The sequence below is a fragment of the Haliotis cracherodii genome, unplaced genomic scaffold (assembly GCF_022045235.1).
Source record: "Haliotis cracherodii isolate W230 unplaced genomic scaffold, xgHalCrac1.p SCAF_4, whole genome shotgun sequence".
NCBI classification, from domain to species: domain Eukaryota; kingdom Metazoa; phylum Mollusca; class Gastropoda; order Lepetellida; family Haliotidae; genus Haliotis; species Haliotis cracherodii.
This window is the reverse complement of record NW_027266297.1, coordinates 65535046-65557593: the sequence shown is the minus strand read 5'-3', so window position 1 is coordinate 65557593 and position 22548 is coordinate 65535046. Positions and strand designations below refer to the sequence as shown.

Genomic DNA, 22548 nt, shown 5'->3' with positions numbered 1-22548 from the left:
TTGTTAGCGGAATATGTTTTCTAATCATGCAACAGAAAACAACTGCGTTCTTCTGTATATTCTTTATTTCATATGCCGTCGATTTGTTTTGTATCATGATCTTTATAAGAAACATTTAATACTTTATTCGTAACATATGATATTTGTCCTTTAATCAACTGGTGTATTTTTTACTGATTGGCCGCCCAGAAAAAAAACACTTTCATTCATTCATCAATGTCATGGTTGAATATGGTTTAACGCTGTTTAAGTAATATTCCAACCGATATCAAGAATGTACCGTTAATAATGTATACAGTTTAACGTATTGTCTTCGACCAACGTTTGTCTATAAATGAAATAAATAGAGGATATTTCATGTGTCGAGTGAAATATCATGTTTCTCTCATCGAGTGACGGGGGGAAAGGAGATATTTTCACGAGTGGCGTAGCCACGAGTGAAAATATCTCCTTCCACCCCGTCACACATGGACGGTTTTCCACCCCGTGTAAGTACGACTAAAAATGTAGTTCCGTCTTTGCTAAATCTTAAAAAAATATAAACAAAAGTAACCAAAAATATTTGATGTCACTAAAATTCTTTAGTATATACTTTTGGTGTAGTTGTCTGCAGGAAGATTAAATTATTTCATTACAAATGTAAAACCTTCAAGCGTAAATTCTCCCTACATAACACACATGGACGGTTTTCCCACCCCCTGTAAGTACGACTAAAAATGTAGTTCCGTCTTAGCTAAATCTTAAAAAATATAAACAAAAGTAACCAAAAATATTTGATGTCACTAAAATTCTTTAGTATATACTTTTGGTGTAGTTGTCTGCAGGAAGATTAAATTATTTCATAACAAATGTAAAACCTTCAAGCGTAAATTCTCCCTACATAACACACATGGACGGTTTTCCACCCCCTGTAAGTACGACTAAAAATGTAGTTGCCTCTTTGCTAAATCTTAAAAAATATAAACAAAAGTAACCAAAAATATTTGATGTCACTAAAATTCTTTAGTATATACTTTTGGTGTAGTTGTCTGCAGGAAGATTAAATTATTTCATTACAAATGTAAAACCTTCAAGCGTAAATTCTCCCTACATAACACACATGGACGGTTTTCCACCCCATGTAAGTACGACTAAAAATGTAGTTCCGTCTTTGCTAAATCTTAAAAAATATAAACAAAAGTAACCAAAAATATTTGATGTCACTAAAATTCTTTAGTATATACTTTTGGTGTAGTTGTCTGCAGGAAGATTAAATTATTTCATAACAAATGTAAAACCTTCAAGCGTAAATTCTCCCTACATAACACACATGGACGGTTTTCCACCCCCTGTAAGTACGACTAAAAATGTAGTTCCGTCTTTGCTAAATCTTAAAAAATATAAACAAAAGTAACCAAAAATATTTGATGTCACTAAAATTCTTTAGTATATATTTGGATATGATAACAATAATGTTTTCCTCGTTTTCGATTGAAAATGATACCATTGGCATAGACAGGACCAGTGACCGTCCTGTGACAATAACGACAAACATTCTGAAAAATCCCAGGCCACCATTGAAATGCATTTTCGTAAACTTGAAGTACCATCTTTTAACGTCTGGTATGACGCGGCCGGGATCGAACCCCGGACCTTCCGCTCTCCGGGCAGACGCTCATCCCCTAGACCACTAGTCCACTGCAAGGAAGCAGACATGGCGTATTCACATCTCACCACTGGAACAAATATAAACTTCGTGCAAAACGTTCCTTTTGTATTGACTTGTGCAGTCTGTTATAGACATATACCCTTGACAGGTTAAATTAACATTTGCATTCCCATGTTAGGGGTCGACCATTTGATATTCTGATCTGGTCTCAATACAATCACAGCAACCCCCCGGAAAACCAAATGTTCGGTCCACGAAGCGGCAATGTGGACCATAGTCTATTTGGTGTCATTCAGATTATACATGAGGTGCACACGGTGACACCGGCTGGATATTCAAATGTGTGGCTGTACAGTTTTCTATTCACGTGTATATATCTTTGCTCTATAAATAACACATTCTTACAGAACAAGAAATACTTAAACACTGTATTGTGACGATTGAACGCGCCCTTTCTCCCACAAAACAAGTATAAACCGAGACCTTTCTTTTTTATCATTGGGTTCACCGATATTTGTAGTCCAAAATTATGGCCGGGGGTATTAAAATGACATTTCAAATTATATAAATTTATCTCTTGAGGTATTGTCGGTTGGTTTGATGTTTTTGTTGTGTAATGCTGCACTCAGCAATATTCCAGCAATATGACGGCGCTCTGTAAATATTCGAGACTGGAAAAGACAATTCAGTGCTTGGCATTATGAGAATCGGTCTACGCAATTTGGATGCGATGACATCCATCAACCAAGTCAGCGGGTCTTACGACAAGCATGGTTTGCTGAACGTTAGTTCTAACCCGGATCTTCACGAGTCAATTTGGGTTAAGGGGTAAACAATGTTTGTAAACGATTTGCTTTGAGCGTTTCTTTGAATAATAGTCATTATCAACACTGAAATGTGTTGACCGTCACGACAAAAACAAAACACGTCTTTATTCCATACTTGAGATATGAACGCACCCTCTACCCATGTGAGCTGAGGGCAACAAGTACCACATTTTAACGTCTCTTGGTAGGACGCGGCGGAAGATCAAACCCCCGATCTTCCGCTCTCCAGGCAGTCGTTCTATATACTAGACGACGGGGGAGATGGTACTGTAACGGTGTCGTTAGGCCAAGTCGTCTAAGGCGCCGCGATTCGCAGTGCAGAGTTGCGTCCCTTGGGCACGCCAGAAACCTATGATTGTGGGTTCGAATCCCGGTTCGCCCCGATTATGTTTCTAGGTTTGTCAGCACCCTACCCATGCTCGTGGGTTTCACTGAAGTGGTAAACGTCAGAGACCTGCATGATTTCGGGCTTTCCTCCCACATTAAGCTGACACGCCGTGATATAACTGTAAAACTGTTTTAAGCGGCGTTAAACCCAACTCACTCACTCACTCTCTCACTCATTTTGTCTGGTTGTATTGCACAAAGGCCGTATACATGTAGACGCGACAAGACAGTTTTCCAAGAGAGACTTAAATGTATTTTTGAGAACACCAGGCTTTCCTCGAGAGAATCCGATTGTGTGGCGCCACAAAAGCCTGTTAACCAAAACACTATGGTGCCGATCACTTGTATCCATGTAAGGGATACATTGACGACTTAGAAGTATATAAACCCACCAGTCCAGACTGGTACTATCAGCGTTACACCCCACAGAAGTGAAACACATTTTATACCTTTCTGCCCAAATGTGTGACGGCGATGTTGCTGCGTTGGTTATCGACAACGGCTCCGGAATGTGCAAGGCCGGGTTCGCCGGTGACGACGCCCCCAGAGCTGTCTTCCCCTCTATCGTCGGCCGCCCAAAACATCAGGTAAGTATTCTATGATGTGTGTGAAGGTTCTTGGATACTGCCATCACTGTTTACTGGTAAGCTATGGATATACAGGACCCCGTTAATACGGACGGTGGGGTTCCAAGTGAAATCATCCCGTGTTATAGATATCCGGATTAACGAGACATTGTTATAGAGAGATTTTCTTTGTGTAAATGCAGACTGGCATCGTCAAACAATCCTGAACTAAGGGTTCGGATTAACGAGGGTTCAACATATAAGATTCTTTCTGGGTGTAAAAACCGCCGCAGAGCAAAAGGCACCAATCAGCTCTCACCAAGCAGTGACCGCGTCAACCTGGGGCCCTGAATCTGTACAAGTCAATTCAGACCAGTGAAGGTCGCCAGCTCGGAGCGATGTCATTATTTGTAGAAAACATATAATGATAATTGTTTGTTAACAAAGTAATAACGCTCTCTCTTTGAAGGTGGCGATATTGAAAATAACTTTGACAGTCCCTCGAAGTTCCTGATTTACTTACATCGAAATTGCAATTAACCCAAATCAGTTCTAATTGTACTTCTCAAAGATTGCATAGCTACTGAAATTCAAATGTTAATATTGCGTGAAGACATGAACAAATGTCCGTTGCTATGCGCCACACAATGCCAATTACCAACATAATACTCAGTAAGATCATCCCTCAAATTGAGAGCACCTGACCAAAACTGAAACGTCCTCATTCTCCCAATAAGTGTCTGGGCGGTTGCCAAGGCAAGATTGTTCCACCCTTCAGTCAGAACATTGCTGAGTTCCTGCAGAGTTTCTGAAGGACAGGGCGTCGTGAGTGGGCGATGTGTGTGATAGGGTTGATGTTTTGTTGAGATTGTGTTCCAGGCATGGTTAAAAGTCACAACTGATTTTACATGAAAATTCCATGACGTGTATACAACCTAACATATGTTATATATGTTTTATATTGAGACCCACAGTTTTCCCACTCATGAAATAGTGTTCATTTTCACATGTATTAACCTTTGTGAGGTAACACAGTGTGTGAGTTTGCGCGGTATAATGTTGATGAACTGCGAATGTATTCATTGACCAGGAAATCCACAAGGTAATGGACCCGTAAAGATCCGGGGTAGAATAGATCTTCAGCAACCCATGCTTGCCGCAAAAAGGCGACTATGCTTGTCGTAAAAGGCGACTTACGGGATCGGGTGGTCAGGCTCGCTGACTTGGTTGGTGCATGTCATCGATCCCAATTGCGTGGATCGATGCTAATGATATTAATCACTGGATTGTCTGGTCCAGACTCGATTATTTACAGACCGCCGTCATATAGCTGGAATATTGCTGAGTGCGGCGTTAAACAACAAACCAACTAATCACAAGGAAATGCCCCAGCATTAATTGAATTGTAAGATTATGTTTTTTTCTGTTGTATTTTATAATCTTAACTTTTCATATGAATCTAATGTTGATCTTTCATTTGTTAAAAGTAACATTTTTTTGCACATAAAAATTCCTAGGGTGTTCAATCTTACATGTCAGGACTTCAGTTGTGTGCATGCTGCCCTTTGTCTTTCTCTCGCACACTTTTATCGAATTCCATTATACCGCGACGCACTGTATTATTTCATTATAAGTTATCCCGATGTCTTTTTATACTTTCTGGACATTTCTTGCATTTAGACGGTTTATAAGTTGGATAAAAAGTCGCCTCTGTTTTGACTGAGAATGTAAGCTGGGACGCTGGGATATTGGGTGGGCTTACTTGATAACAAAGAACAAATGAAATAAAATATTACAAAACTGTTGTTTCTGTATTATTAGACAATAACCCAATTTCGTCCCGTCAATGTTTATTTTATTGAAAATAATTGTGAAAAATCTGGTTCCAAAATGATGGTTGCGTTAATATGATGATGCAACTTATATTCACACTCACAGACAATTTTCTTGAAATTCTTGCAATTACCAAAAAAGAGACAAGTTTCACACAAAAAATGGGAAGGGGTTTTAGATCGTGGAGTTGCGTGCCTTGGGTACGCCAGAATTCTATGACCGTGAGTTCGAATTCCGGTTCGATATTTCAAGATTTGTCGGCATCATACCCGTTCTCGTGGGTTTCACCAAGGTGGTAAACGTTTGAGACTTGCATCACTATCAGGATTTTTCTCAAGTGATATAACTTTAATGCTGTTCAAAGCGGTGTTAAACCCAACTCACTCACCCACCCGCTCGACACTGTACATGAATATATAGCCTGTAGAGATCTATACGTCCTGTTTGATCGTGCACCAACCCCTGCGCAACTAACGGACTCCAACAGGTCTTGTGACGAGCCGGGGAGATTGGGCTTCTCAGCGTCAATTGAAAACATCTTTTATTGACGCTCTGATTTCATGAATAGACTTTTGAATCTTTATGAATCTCACCCAACTCTGACTAACAATCCTGGTGTTATTGAAGGGGGGATATGTTTGTCCATACTGCGTTTTGCCCGGCATGAAGTTCATGCAATAGCTTTTGTAGAGTGAGTGAGTGAGTGAGTGAGTGAGTGAGGGAATGAGTGAGTGAGTGAGTGAGTGAGTGATTGAGTGAGGGAATGAGTGAGTGACTGAGTCTTTACGCCGCTTTCAGCACATTCCAGATTACCCCGTCGTTTGAACATGGCTAAAACCGGCGTTAAACCATACCTACCCAAATTGTGTGCCTGGGATATTCACATACAGACAGCTCGATTATACGAAGCACTAGTTCAAATGCTTTCTCAATTCTTTCCTGGGTGTGATGGTCGGTATGGGACAGAGGGACAGCTACGTCGGTGACGAGGCTCAGTCTAAGAGAAGTATCCTCAACCTTAAGTACCCCATCGAGCACGGTATCGTCACCAACTGGGACGACATGGAGACGATCTGGCATCACACCTTCTACAACGAGCTCCGTGTGGCCCCAGAAGAGCACCCCGTCCTCCTGACTGAGGCCCCTCTCAACCCCAAGAGGAACCGTGAAAGGATGACCCAGATCATGTTCGAGACCTTTAACTCTCCAGCTATGTATGTGGCCATCCAGGCTGTCCTGTCTCTGTACGCTTCCGGTCGTACCACGGGTATTGTTCTGGACTCTGGTGATGGTGTCACCCACACTGTCCCCATCTACGAGGGTTACGCCATTCCCCACGCCATCATGAGACTGGACCTTGGCGGGCGTGACCTTACAGACTACCTCATTAAGATCCTGACCGAGCGTGGTTATTCCTTCACCACCACTGCCGAGCGAGAAATCGCCAGGGATATCAAAGAAAAATTAGCTTACATTGCTTTAGACTTTGAACAGGAAATTAAGATTGCTGCCTCTTCCTCTTCATTGGAGAAGAGTTACGAGCTTCCCGACGGTCAGGTCATCACCATTGGCAACGAGAGGTTCCGTTGTCCAGAGGCTCTCTTCCAGCTTTCCTTCCTGGGAAAATCTTCTGGTATCCACGAAAAAACATACAAGTCCATCATGAAATGTGATGTTGATATTTGTAAAGACTTGTATGCCAACATTGTTCTCTCAGGAGGTACCACCATGTTCCCCGGTATCGCCGACAGAATGCAGAAGGAGATCAAGCCCTTGCTCCAGCAACAATGACAATCAAAATCATCGCTCCTCCAGAGAGGAAATACTCCGTCTGGATCGGTGGCTCCATCCTTGCCTCCATGTCCGCCTTCCATCAGATGTGGATCAGCAAGCAGGAGTACGATGAGTCCGGCCCATCCATTGTTCACAGGAAGTGTTTTTAGGGACTGACGTTGCACACGATAGTGACATTTTAGCGAATACTTTGAATGATTTATAGGGCCTCTAATAATTATTGTTCTTCTGATTGTTGTTCAAATCTGAAGATACGGAGGGCGATCTGTTTTGTTATTGAAATAACTAAGTAAATTGTATCAGGAGCCTTTGTGTATTTACTCACATACTATCACTCTCATTTGGTATTGATGGCTTGATGTTTATCGCACCTGTCATATACCAACAGTACAGCTACATATTTGTATTCGTTGATACAGTAAAATATATTGGATAACTTGTGTTGGTGGAGAGGGCTACTCCACAGGCCTTGCAGCTTGATAATACACAGAACGAGGGCATCTTTAACCTCAACTACATGTGGACAATCTGAAAAACAAAATTAATATTTATTCACGCGAGAGATTAAAACAAACAAACAGACAGACAGATATCCCCTCACACCCTTCATACATCCGGATTAGTGGGGCATTTGATTCCCCAAAACGTTTAGTTTTCCACTGAAAATTTGCATATATTTACGTGCGTGTAAAACGGGTTGTTCAAGTCAATATGATATCGACTGAATATTCATATATGTTTGCGTGTTTCACGATAGAATAAGGAAACACAGGGATTATTAATGGTAGATATTTATAAAAAGGAAACCTACCCCCCCCCCCCCCCCCCCCCCCCCCAAAAAAAAAAACAACAACAACAAAATAAAACACACAAAAAAACGAAGAACAAGAAGAAGAAATGGTGAAAAGGAGACAGTGGGCATCTTCTGTACACCTACAGGGACTGAGGTCGATATGTTCCAAGAGGCAGGGAGAATGATATCGGGGTAGTTAGAACGATGTTATACTTGGGGCATACATATTCAGCTATGCATGGCGGGAGATGTTCGGTATGTGCATGTCAGAGTTGTCTCCCTTACATAACCTACTTCTATTCATGACCTATTTTATAACTTCCTACTTTGCCCGCCTGTTGATACCACGGTGGTTGCTTGGCGACAAGTTCGTTCGGTCGTTGGTTGGTTTGTTGGTTTGTTGTTTAACGCCACACTCAGCAGTATTCCAGCTATATGACGGCGGTCTGTAAATAATCGAGTCTGGACCAGACAATCCGGTGATTGATATCATGAGCATCCATCCACGCAATGGGGATCGATGACATACATCAACCAAGTCAGCGAGCCTGATCACCCGATCCCGTAAGTCGCCTCTTACGACAAGCATAGTCACCTTTTACGGCAAGCATGGGTTGCTGAAGACCTGTTCTAGCCCGGATCTTCACGGGTCAGTTCGTTCGGTCACATTCTTATCCTGTCACAGACACGGAGTTATATGCAGGGGACCGGTGTCGCGTACAGCATCGTAATTACATCCACAAACGAGACCATGTTCAAAACACGGGAGTCAATATAAGGTTATATTAAGCACTGCATCCCACTCAGCCTGGCAGTGGTGAAGGGATTGACAAGGGATTGGTCTGGATCAGACAATCAAGTGATTGACATTATGAGTATCGATCCACGCAACTGGGATACGATAACATGCATCAACCAAGTCAGCGAGCCTGACCACCCGATCGCCTCTTACGACAAGCATAGTCGCCTTTTATGGCAAGAATGGGTTACTGAAGACCTGTTCCACCCCGTATCTTGACGAGTCACACGTTAGAGTGAATGCAGCATGCTAGGGGAATTAGTGCAACATGTTAGGGGAGTTAGTGCAACACGTTAGTGGAGTTAGTGCAACACGTTAGGGGAGTTAGTGCCACGTGTTAAGGGAGTTAGTGCAACACGTTAGGGCAGTAAGTGCAACATTTTAGGGGAGTTAGTGCAACACGTTAGGGGAGTTAGTGCAACATGTTAGGGGAGTTAGTGCAACACGTTAGGGACCGAGTTAGTGCAACACGTTAGTTGAGTTAGTGCAACATGTTAGGGAAGTTAGTGCATCATGTTAGGGGAGTTAGTGCAACATGTTAGGGCAGTTAGTGCAACATGTTAGGGCAGTTAGTAGGGGAGTTAGTGCAACACGTTAGGGCAGTAAGTGCAACATGTTAGGGGAGTTAGTGCAACATGTTAGGGGAGTTAGTGCAACATGTTAGGGGAGTTAGTGCAACACGTTAGGGGAGTTAGTGCAACATGTTAGGGGAGTTAGTGCAACACGTTAGGGATCGAGTTAGTACAACACGTTAGGAGAGTTAGTGCAACATGTTAGTGGAGTTAGTGCAACATGTTAGGGGAGTTAGTGCAACACGTTAGGGGAGTTAGTACAACACATTAGGGGAGTTAGTGCAATACGTTTGGTCATGGTCAGGGCATCAGTCTGTTTGTGACCGTTGATTATATTGATTATGCATGAGGTGCACACAGTGACACCGGCTAGGTTTACAAATAGGTGGCAATACAGTATTCTATTCACGTGTATAAATCTTTGTTCTATGAATAACAATTTTCTTTTTAAAGCACTGTATTATGACGATTGAACGCGCCCTTTCTCCCAAATAACACAGTATAAACTGAGATTTTTATTTTTTTCTTTGGGTCAAGTGATAAACAGTATATGTAAACGATTTGCTTTGAGCGTTTTTTTTAACATTTAACCAGTGACCATCTACTGCAATCGTCTCTGGAGATTGTGATGATTAACACTGAAATATTTTGACTGCCACGAAGAAAATTAACAAAGGCTCCTCTCGGATTTCACAAAGACCGTATACATGTAGACGCGACAAGGCAGTTTTCCAAGAGAGACGTGAATGTTGTTGAGAATGGCAGGTACTCCCCGAGAGAATCCGATTGTGTGGCGCCACAAAAGCCTGTTAACCCAAACACTATGGTGCCGATCACTTGTGTCTATATTCCATATAAGGAATACACTGACAACTTGGAGGTATAAAAATCCACCAGTCCAGACTGGTACTATCAGCGTTACACCCCACAGAAGTGAAACACATTTGATACCTTTCTGCCCAAATGTGTGACGACGATGTTGCTGCGTTGGTTATCGACAACGGCTCCGGAATGTGCAAGGCCGGGTTCGCCGGTGACGACGCCCCCAGAGCTGTCTTCCCCTCTATTGTCGGCCGCCCAACACATCAGGTAAGTATATTATGATGTGTGTGAAGGTTCTTGGACATTGCCATCACTGTTTACTGGTGAGCTATAGATATACAGGACCCCGTTAATACGGACGGTGGTGTTCCAAGTAAGAAATCATCCCGTGTTATAGATATCCGGATTAACGAGTCATTGTTATAGAGGTTTCCTTGTGTAAATGCAGACTGGTATCGTCAAACAATCCCGAACTAAGGGTTCGGATTAACGAGGGTTCAATATATAAGATTCTTTCTGGGCGTAATAACCGCCGCAGAGCAAAAGGCACCAACCAGCTCTCACCAAGCAGTGACCGCGTCATCGCTGTGGCTGAGGTGAAAACTCGTCAGTGAAAAGAACTTGTCCCCACTGCATGGCCGTCCAGCGTAGACGCTGTCTGCACCACTGTAGACGTGCTTGACGTTAAATTGTCTTGCAACATCACGTTGACTCGATCCCGCTTCAAGCAGACCAATGGCTCACAGGGGCTCATTTTCGGACAGGCGTGGAATTTCGTAATGTTGAATAATTGCGTAATTTTGTTGTTTTTCTGAGTGGTTGTTGTCAGCAAGATGCTAAACATTGCATATGGAATCCCGTTAACGCACATATGTTTATACCCATTCTTGGGTAGTGAAATGCATGGGGCTTGCATAAAGGTCAACTTTTGCATGGAATGCATGCTTTTCTGTAGCAGTTGCGTTTTTGTGACTTGATTCCATAGATGTAATACAATATTGAAAACCAAACTTTACTTGTTTGAAAAGTACACTTAAATATTGGTATCACAGGTATCAACTTTTGTTGTTGAGCATATATTTTATTGAAAATAATTGTGAAATTCCGGTTCCAAAATGATGGTTGCGTTAATGTGATGATGTAAATTATATTCACTTTCACACACAAATGTTCTTGAAATTCTTGTAATTACCAAGATAGAGACAATGAGTAAGTTTCACACAAAAAAATGGAAAGGGGCTTTAGATCGTGGAGTTGCGTCCCTTGGGTACACCAGAATCCTATTACCGTGAGTTCGAATTCCGGTTCGATATTTGTAGGTTTATCAGCATCATACCCTTGCTAGTGGGTTAACCAAAGTGGTAAACGTCTGAGACTTGCATCACTTTCAGGATTTTCTCCAACATAAACCGACACGCTGTGATATAACTTTAATACTGTTCAAAGCGGTGTTATACCCAACTCACTCACTCACTCACACGCCCCATTCTGTACATGAATATATACTTTTTTAGGCTGTTTAGGTCTTGTGACGAGCCGTGGAGATCGGACTTCTCAGCGTCAATTGAAAACGTCTGTTATTGAAGCACTGATTTCATGTATAGAGTTTTGAATCTATTATATATGTATCTCCCCAAACTGTGACTACCAATCCTGGGGTTATTGAAGGGGGATTGAGTTATTTCCAGAAGAGGCTCAGGCCATTTGGTAGTTTCAGCACATTTGAATCATGTCCTGAAAACACCACTTTTGCCAGCTACAATATGACATATGGGTCATTCTATTTTTTTTTATTGTCAGTGGAGTACGGCTGTGATATTCACATGCAGGTTTGACAATGATAAGAAGTTATTGTACAGAATATATATGTTGTCATCAATTTTTCCAGGGTGTGATGATCGGTATGGGAAAGAAGGACAGCTACGTCGGTGACGAGGCTCAGTCAAAGAGAGGTATTCTCACCCTCAAGTACCCAATCAAGCATGGTATCGTCACCAGCTGGGACGACATGGAGAAGATCTGGCATCACACCTTCTACAACGAGCTCCGTGTGAATCCAGAGGAGCACCCCGTCCTCCTGACTGAGGCTCCCCTGAACCCCAAGGCCAACCGTGAATGGATGACCAAGATCATGTTCGAGACCTTCAACTCTCCAGCTATGTACGTGGCCATCCAGGCTGTTCTGTCTCTTCACGTGACTGGTCGTGTCACGGGTATTGTTCTGGACTCTGGTGATGGTGTCACCCACACTGTCCCCATTGACGTGGGTTACGCCCTTCCGCACGCCATAACAAGTCTGGATGTTGCTGGTTGTTGCCTCACAGACTACCTCATGAGGATCCTGACTGAACGTGGTTACTCCTTCACCACCAATGCCGAACGAAAAATCGTCACGGACATCAAGGAGAAATTAGCTTACATTGCTTTAGACTTTGAACAGGAAATGCAGACTGCTGCCTCTTCCTCTTCATTGGAGAAGAGTTACGAGCTTCCCGACGGTCAGGTCATCACCATTGGCAACGAGAGGTTCCGTTGTCCAGAGGCTCTCTTCCAGCCTTCCATCTTGGGTATGGAATCTGCTGGTGTCCACGAAACAACATACAACTCCATCATGAAGTGTGATGTTGATATTCATAAAGACTTGTATGCCAACATTGTTCTCTCAGGAGGTACCACCATGTTCCCCGGTATCGCCGACAGAATGCAGAGGGAGATCACAGCCCTTGCTCCAGTAACAATGAAGATCAAGGTCATCGCTCCTCCAGAGAGGAAATACTCCGTCTGGATCGGTGGCTCCATCCTTGCCTCCATGTCCACCTTCCATCAGATGTGGATCAGCAAGCAGGAGTACGAGGAGTCTGGCCTATCCATTGTTCACAGGAAGTGTTATTAGGGTCTGAAGTTGGACACGATAGTGACATTTTAGCGAATACTTTGAATGATTTATAGGGCCTCTAGTAATTATTGTTCTTCTGATTGTTGTCCAAAACTGAAGATACGGAGGGCGAACTGTTTTGTTATTGAAATAACTAAGTAAATTGTATCAGGAGCCTTTGTGTATTTACTCACATACTATCACTCTCATTTGGTATTGATAGCTTGAATTGTATCGCACCTGTCATATACCAACAATACAGCTAACTATTTGTATTCATTGATACAGTAAAATATATTGGATAACTTGTATTGGTGGAGATGGCTACTCGTCAGCCCTTGTTGCTTGATAATACACATTATTATGCCTCAAAGTGAGATTGACCAATCAGAGAGCAAAACTACTGACCCCACATGAGCCTGTATACCCTCAGTATAATCCAAGATGGTTGTTACTGACCTGAGACCGTATACCGTCAGTAACAGCCATCTTGGATTTTCCAACACCCACCTCACATATTTCCCATGGCATTTCTGGCACCGAAATTCGTTATTTGACACTGTTTTGTGTTTTACAATCATTAATTGTTGTGTGCAAAGACATTGATATGTGTTTTAGATCACGTTCGTGACTTTATTGATAAAGATTATAAATAAAACTGTCAACAAGGTTTGGCCTCTAAAGTTTGAAGAGTAGTCTCCCTTTGACCCTTAACCTTCAACGAGCTGTTGTAAGTGTCAAGTTACCAGAGAGTGTAAACTATTCGACATCATAAATTCGTTATGGTGTATTTAGTTGCTGTATACATACGGTGTCATATTAAGTTAGCAGAAACATGTTTGGCTCGTCTCACGCCTCGCCCATTATATTTTTCTGCTAATTTAATATGACACCCTATACGGCAACTAAAGTCACCATAAAGAATAGAATGATGACATCATTGACCTCCACTACATCTGGAAAATTGGAAAAACAAATATTGATTCAAGCGAGAGAAAAACGAGCAGACAGACAGACAGACATTCCCTCGCAAACTTTATACATAGTTGGGCGTTTGGTTTTTACAGAGTCCCCAAAACGTTTTAATTTTTCCATTGAAATTTTGCACATTTTCACGTCGATGTAAAACGGGTTGTTCAAGTCAATATGATATTGACTGAATATTCATATATGTTTTCGTGTTTCACGATAGAATAAGGAGAAACAGAATTATGAAAGGTAGATATATTCATAAAAAGTAAACCTACACAAAATCACAAAAATGTGAAACTGTTGAAAAGGAAGGCGGTTTTATTTATACTCCAGTTAATCGGTCAATTTAAGATAGTGTCAAACCGCTAGAGTGAGTGATTGAATTGGTTTTAACGCCGCTTTTAACACTATTCGAGCTACATCACGGCCTGTCAGCTGAATGTGGGAGGAAAGAGAGACGGTATGGTGCTGACAAACCTAGAAACATAATCGGGGCGAACCGGGATTCGAACCAACAATCATAGGTTTCTGGTGTACCCAAGGGACGCAACTCTGCACAGCGAATCGTGGCGCCTTAGACGACTGGGCCACCCGTGCCCCCTCATACATGTATCACAAAAGAAAGAAAATATGCTGAAAAGTAAGGCGGTTTTATGTATACGCCAGTTAATCAGTCAATGCAAAATCGTCGAACCGCTAGAGGCGTTCGTACAATCTGAAGCAGACGCGAGAGGCATTCACGCACCACCGGCCATCAGAGGATGTGACAAGTCGCGGTCCGCGCACAGGCTGAGACAGTGGGCGTCCTCTGTACACCTACAGGGACAGAGGTCAGGTATGTTCCAAGAGGCAGGGAGAATGATATCCGGGTAGTTAGAACGATGTTATACTTGGGTCAAACATATTCAACTATACATGGTGGGCGGTGTTCGGTATGTGTATTTCAGGGTCGCCTCCCTTACATGACCTACTTATATGACCTATTTTATAACTTCCTATTTTGACCGCCTGTTTTCATGTCAGTGGTTCCCCTGCGACAAGATCGATGGGCCACATTCTTATCCTGTCACAGACACAGTGTTAAATGCAGGGGACCGGGGTCTCGACTTTACGTACAGCATCGTAACTAAATCCACAAACAAGACCATGTTCAAACACGGGAGTTCATATTAAGATTATATTTAGCAGGTGCCTCCCACTCAGTGGTGAAGGAATTGACAAGGGATAAGCTGAGAACGACTCTTAGCAGGCCAGGCTTCTGACGACTGGGACCACCCCCGAGGTGTTATGGGAGTTAGTGAAACACGTTAGAGTGTTTGTTTGTTTATTTGTTTGTTTGGTTGTTGTTTAACGCCGCACTCAGCAGTATTCCAGCCATATGACGGCAGTCTGTAAATAATCGAGTCTGGACCAGATAACCAGTGACTGACATCATGAGCATCGATCCACGCAACTGGGATACGATGACATGCATCAACCAAGTCAGCGAGCCTGACCACCCGATCCCGTAAGTCGCATCTTACGACAAGCATAATCGCCTTTTACGACAAGAATGGGTTGCTGAAGACCTATTCTACCCCGGATCTTCACACGTTAGAGTGAATGAGTGCAACATGGAGAAGTTATGCAACACGTTAGGGGAATTAGTACAACACGTTAGGGGAGATAGTACAACACGTTAGGGGAGTTAGTGCAACATGTTAGGGGAGTTAGTGCAACATGTTAGGGGAGTTAGTGCAACATGTTAGGGCAGTTAGTAGGGGAGTTAGTGCAACATGTTAGGAGAGTTAGTGCAACATGTTAGGGGAGTTAGTACAACATGTTAGGAGAGTTAGTGCAACATGTTATGGGAGTTAGTGCAACATGTTAGGGGAGTTAGTGCAACGTGTTAGGGGAGTTAGTGCAACACGTTAGGGGAGTAAGTTCAACACGTTAGGGGAGTTAGTGCAACACGTTAGGGGAGTTAGGGGAGTTAGTGCAAAACGTTAAGGGAGATAGTACAACACGTTAGGAGAGTTAGTGCAACATGTTAGGAGAGTTAGTGCAAGATGTTAGGAGAGGTAGTGCAACACGTTAGGGGAGTTAGTGCAACATGTAAGGAGAGTTAGTACAACATGTTAGGGGAGTAAGTGCAACACGTTAGGGGAGTTAGTGCAACACGTTAGGAGAGTTAGTGCAACACGTTAGGGGAGTTAGTGCCACGTGTTAGGGGAGTTAGTGCAACACGTTAGGGGATTTAGTGCAACATGTTATAGGAGTTAGTGCCACGTGTTAGGGGAGTTAGTGCAACACGTTAGGGGATTTAGTGCAACATGTTATAGGAGTTAGTGCAACATGTTAGGGGAGTTAGAGCAACATGTTAGGGGAGTTAGTGCAACACGTTAGAGGAGTTAGTGCAACACGTTAGAGGAGTTAGTGCAACACGTTAGGGGAGTTAGTGCAACATGTTATAGGAGTTAGTGCAACGTGTTAGGGGTGTTAGTGCAACGTGTTAGGGGAGTCAGTGCAACATGTTAGGAGAGGTAGTGCAACATTGTAAAGGAGTTAGCGCAACATGGTAAAGGAGTTATTGCAACATGTTAGGGGAGTTAGTGCAACATGTTAGGAGAGTTAGTGCAAGATGTTAGGAGAGGTAGTGCAACACGTTAGGGGAGTTAGTGCAACATGTAAGGAGAGTTAGTACAACATGTTAGGGGAGTAAGTGCAACACGTTAGGGGAGTTAGTGCAACACGTTAGGAGAGTTAGTGCAACACGTTAGGGGAGTTAGTGCCACGTGTTAGGGGAGTTAGTGCAACACGTTAGGGGATTTAGTGCAACATGTTATAGGAGTTAGTGCCACGTGTTAGGGGAGTTAGTGCAACACGTTAGGGGATTTAGTGCAACATGTTATAGGAGTTAGTGCAACATGTTAGGGGAGTTAGAGCAACATGTTAGGGGAGTTAGTGCAACACGTTAGAGGAGTTAGTGCAACACGTTAGAGGAGTTAGTGCAACACGTTAGGGGAGTTAGTGCAACATGTTATAGGAGTTAGTGCAACGTGTTAGGGGTGTTAGTGCAACGTGTTAGGGGAGTCAGTGCAACATGTTAGGAGAGGTAGTGCAACATTGTAAAGGAGTTAGCGCAACATGGTAAAGGAGTTATTGCAACATGTTAGGGGAGTTAGTGCAACATGTTAAGGCATGTTATGTGCCACATACTAGTATACGGTTTGTCAATATTTTTTAGTTTTTCAGGACGATGGCTGAATTATCTTCCCCTGTTGTCATGGACAACGGTTCGAGCACGAGCAGGGCGGGGTTTGCAGGAGCCTCCCAGCCGTCATGTGTCTTCCCGTCCATTGTCGGCAGGCCCAGGGGACAGGTCTAAAACCAACAAATATATTCTTGTATTTGTACATTTGTACGCGCGGTAGGGCAGGACACCCGGTGTCGTCATTGATTTTCAGTGATCCATTCATGTAGTTATCATCGTTATTTGGCAATGGAATATATTTTTTCGGACAATCGAGACCCGTGTGTTGTTTTACACCACAGTGGGCCATGTTCCAGCTGTATCGAGTGTGGACCAGGAAAAAAACGGCGGGAATAAATCTTATTCAGAATTTCCACAAGGCACTAGTAATGACAAAACTATACATGTGAACTGTTAAATAACTATAAGGGTCCTTACTTGAACAGAAGAAAAGTTTTGGTAGTGACTGGGTGAGTTTGTAACGCTGCACCATGCAATGAAATATTGCGGTCCCATGTCATATTTGTCCCTTATCACATTGATCTGCAGCACGGAAACATTATCGTCAAATACAGTCATTGTTGTAAAAAAATGATTAACGTTATCACAACGAGGACACCGGATGTCATGGGTCAGGATATCATGTACTTCCGGTAGTATTTGACACGTTGCAAGGTCAAGGTCATATGTTTTGTCAATAGAGAATTCGAATGTTATAATTATGTCAGTATGTTGTGGAAGTAGAGACAAAATGTTATTTATATTATTCATGTGTTTTACCCCAAAAGTTGTTTTGTTATTAGCTGAGTTTTTTTATGAATATAAAAACACTTTCTCGCTTTTGTTTACACGGCAGTAGAGTCCAGTCAAGAAAATATGAACCTCATTGGCAACCATAAACTATCGGTTCGTTCACAATCTGTCAGGGGAATGTTGCTCATCCTCTCCATCAATTGGTCAAATTGTGCTTACAAAGTATTTGATTTTCTGCGAAAACGTAAGCTGTAACTTTGATCAAACAACAGTTCAACAGTCTCCTATGACTTTCTTTGAACTTTTCAGTGAAAGAACATGCTCGATTGTACCTACAAAGTTATGAAATGTAGACACCGAAAGTTGATTCAGCCGGAATTTTCGACAAAAAGGGAAGTTTGGATGTCATCCCTATTGTCATACAGTCTTGTGGATATTTTTAGTTGTCTATACTCTGATACCTTTTGCATAGATCCAAATATGATACAAATGAGGCAGTGTATTAGTCTATTATATCCAGCTCAGTAGGGTAAAACAGTGGAAGGGTGTTGACATTTTGACCATTTTGAAACCACAATGAGTGCATGTTTTGAAGAGACGAGTATAAATTGGACAGTGATTTCATGACAAAGCGAATGATGCTTAGACCTTGCCCTGGTGAATATGTTAAATTCTGATAAATTGTTGCTAACTGTTACATGTCGTCTCATGGTTAGGTCGTATAACTGTATACACATTTTAGTCGTGACATAATTATATTTACTGCTAGTATCATGATATCCTTCATCATATAAAATACCGACAATCTTCCTTCCAGGGTGTGATGGTCGGTAAGGGACAGAAGGACAGCTACGTCGGTTACGAGGCTCAGTACAAGAAAGGTATCCTCTCCCTCAAGTACCCCATTGAGCACGGTATCGTCACCAACTGGGACGACATGGAGAGGGTCTGGCATCACACCTTCTACAACGAGCTCCGTGTGGATCCAGAGGAGCATCCCGTCCTCCTGACTGAGGCTCCCATGAACCCCAAGGCCAACCGTGAAAAGATGACCCAGATCATGTTCGAGACCTTCAACACTCCCGCAATGTCTTTGGCCATCCAGGCTGTTCTGTCCCTGCATTCCTCTGGCCACAAGACGGGTATTGTTCTGGATTCCGGCGATGGTACAACACATGTTATTCCCATATATGAAGGATACTATTTGCCACACGCTGTTTGTAAGACGATAATATCGGGACGAGATATAACAGATCACATGCTTAAACTGCTCAACGACAGTGGATGCAACTTCACCACCCGTGCAGAGTATGCCATCGTCAGGGATATCAAAGAGACGCTCTGCTACGTGGCCCATGACTACAAACACGAGCTGGATACGATGACCAAGTCTACAATAAACAAAACCTATATACAACCAGATGGGACGTTCACCACAGTGGGTGACGAACGCTTCAAGTGCCCAGAGGTGATTTTTAATCCTCTATTGATGGGCGTGGAAATGCCCGGTATACAGGATATTTTGTTGAGGTCGTTACAGAAGTGTGACAGCTCTATCCATGGTCAGCTGTATGGCAACATTGCCTTGTGTGGAGGGTCGACACTTTTCCCAGGATTCTCTGACCGCCTCCGGAAAGAGGTAGAAAATGTAGCACCTGCTGGAACTACTGTCAACGTGAGAGCCCCACCCCATGGACTCATGTCAGCGTGGGTGGGGGGCTCGATGAAGGCGGCCCTGCCCTCCTTCATGGATGCTGTAATGACGAAGGATATGTACGATGAATCTGGACCATCTCTAGTCCATCGATGTTGTTTTTGATCATGTTTTGACTTTCTTTACTTTGTAGAAAGTTTAATTGTTTTGTTATTTCATACATATATTGTATACCTAATATGTAAAATATGTGTATATAGTGAGATATCATCATTGTTTTCGATGGGGTACTGGTGTCTGTTCTATGTTTACGGGTTCGAATCCCAGATTTGTCCCTCTTGTGATTACGTACGAAGTGTAATTGTTTTGTTATTGCATATTGTATACCCAATGTACCAAATATGTAAAATATGTGTATATAGTGAGATATCATCATTGGTGTCACTGGGACACTGGTGTCAGTGATATCCCTCAGAGGTGTCAGTACTTTGATTGTGGGTTCGAATCCCATTTGGTCATGGGTTTGCAACACTGCGTCCAGAAGTAACACCAATGACCTGCATTACTTGAGGCTTGCCTGCCACGTTAAGCTGACACGCCGTGATTAACCCGATTGCTGTTCAAAGCTTCGTTAAATCCAACTCACTCACTCCTCCCACGTTAAGCTGACACGCCGTGATAGAGCTGAAATCCCATTCAAAGCAGGGTTTATCCAAACCCTCTCTCTCATTATTTCTGGTGCTGTTTCTCTAGAAGCAATTCCCGACCCCTACAAATGTGTTAAGAGTGAGTGAATTGGGTCTAACGCCACATAGAACAGTTTACAGGTACAATGTATAGCGTAATGACATCTCATAAGTTCAATATGAGATTAAAGCCCAAAGTTGCGAAGGTCACAGATATTTATGACTTTTTATTGAAACCAACGATCTCGAGGTTGGTGCCTACAAACTATGGATTTAAGGGAGGAGTGTTCGATCTCACACCGATCCCTTGATGCCCCTTGTGTGTGTGTGTGTATAACACCGAGAGAGACAACAAATGAGAGACAATATGGCTAATATAGGAATAAGTTTAAACATTTGAAAAAAATATGATAAATCTTCGAAATTTCGATTTTCAGGAGATGGGATAAGTTTCAAAATTTGATATTATTTTCTCGAAATTGTGATGACTTTCCTCGTTTGTTTCGATTATTTTCTCGAAATTTCGAACTCTTGAAAAATTAAACTTAAGACAAATGATTTGAAATAACGATAAATTCAAGAAAATAATCGAAATTAGGAGAACATAATCGAATTAATGAGAAAAACCCCAACATTTTTAAAATTCAATGACATAATTCATATAACGAGGAAGTGACACCATTAGGTGATGTACAAAACGTCAAAGCCAGAGAAAAATTGGTCCCGACTACTAGTATTTGCTGACAAGGCTCAGGCCATTTGACAGTTATAGCAAATTTGAATACCAGAGTATGTTCGAGACCTTCAACTCTCCACCTTTGTATGTGGCCATCCAGGCTGGTCTGTCTCTGTACGCTTCTGGTCGTACGACGGGTTTTGCTTTTGATTTTGGTGATGGTTTCACCCGCACTGTCTCAATCTACGGTTTACACCCTCCCCACGCCATAACGACACTGGATCTCACTGGGCATGAACTGACAGAATACTTCATGAAGATCCTCACCGAGCGTGGTTCATCCTTCCCAACTGCCAAAAGGAAATTGTCAGGGATATCAAGGAAACACTGGCCTATGTAGCACTTGACATCGAACTGGGAATGGCTACTGTTGCGACGAGCTACGAAGCTACGAGCTTCCCGACGATCAGACCATCACCATTGGTAACGAGAGGTTCCGTTGTCCAGAGGCTCTCTTCCAGCCATCCTTTTTGGGTAAGGAATCTGCTGGTGTCCACGAAACAATATCCAAATCCATAATGAAGTGTTATGTTGATATTTGTAAAGACCTGTTCGCCAACACTGTTCTCTCAGGAGGTACTTCCATGTACCCTGGTATCGCCGACAGAATGCAGAAGGAATCACATCCCTTGCTCCAGCAACAATGAAGATTGAGGTCATCGCTCCTCCAGAGAGGAAATACTCCGTCTGAATCAGTGGTTCCATCCTTGCCTCGATGTCCGCCTTCCAGCAGAGCTGGATCAGCAAGCAGAGTACGATGAGTCATTGCTCACAGAAAGTGTTTTTAAAGACTGACGTTGCAAGTGATAAGGACATTTTAGCGAATACTTTTCATCATTGATAAGGCCACTATTAAACATTGTTCTTCTGAACGTTTGTTCCAATGATGATTTATGTTTCTTTTTTAATACTTTTACGCAGCTTATCTGATTGCTTTAGTATGGTAAGTAACTTTGATTGCTATTTTGTTTTATATTTTAACTGTTTATCGCTTGTGTTGTTTTTGCAAGCCCCACGCCTTTCGCTACCCAAGAATGGGTATAAAAACATGTGCGTTAACGAGATTCCATATGCATTGTTTATCATCGTGCTGACAACCAACAAACAACAAAATTACGCAATTAGTCAACATTACGAAATGCCACGCTTGTCCGAAAATGAGCGTCTGCGAGCCATTGGTCTGCTTGAAGCGGGATCGAGTCAACGTTATGTTGCAAGATAATTTAACGTCCACAGAAACACCATTTGGCGTTTATGGCAACATTGGCAACAGACGAATGCAGTCAGAGACCATCCTCGGAGTGGCAGGCCACGCGTAACCAATAATCGACAAGACAACTGGATTCGAACAACACACCTACGAAATCGATTCCAGCCAGCAACAGTGACTGCAAGAAGCATCCCTGGCCTTCGACGAATATCTTCACGTCGTCGCCTTAGATGTGGAGGGATTGTCGCCAGAAGACCCGCCAGGAAACCACCGTCAAGTACGTCTACAGTGGTGCAGACAGCGTCTACGCTGGTCGGCCATGCAGTGGGGACAAGTTCTATTCACTGATGAGTCTCGTTTTCACCTCAGCCACAGCGATGGACGGATTC

At 42.7% G+C, this 22548-nt stretch overlaps 2 protein-coding genes and 1 pseudogene across 2 annotated transcripts; all 3 read left to right on the top strand.

Annotated features, from left to right (window-relative positions):
• Window positions 1–3323: 3323 nt before the first annotated feature.
• Window positions 3324–12934, top strand: LOC139479812 (actin, cytoplasmic-like). The gene is made up of 3 exons (XM_071262692.1): window positions 3324–3449; window positions 6177–6945; window positions 12198–12934. Exons 1-3 carry the CDS (start codon window positions 3324–3326, stop codon window positions 12932–12934), a joined length of 1632 nt encoding a protein of 543 aa, XP_071118793.1.
• A 1702-nt stretch (window positions 12935–14636) lies between these two features.
• Window positions 14637–19835, top strand: LOC139478286 (actin-like). Its single transcript, XM_071260701.1, has 3 exons — window positions 14637–14723; window positions 17123–17249; window positions 18691–19835. The coding sequence occupies exons 2-3, from the start codon at window positions 17127–17129 to the stop codon at window positions 19690–19692; spliced, it is 1125 nt and encodes a 374-aa protein (XP_071116802.1). The 5' UTR covers window positions 14637–14723; window positions 17123–17126; the 3' UTR covers window positions 19693–19835.
• A 1154-nt stretch (window positions 19836–20989) lies between these two features.
• On the top strand, window positions 20990–21791 carry LOC139478287 (actin-2-like; annotated as a pseudogene).
• The last annotated feature ends 757 nt before the right edge of the window (window positions 21792–22548 follow it).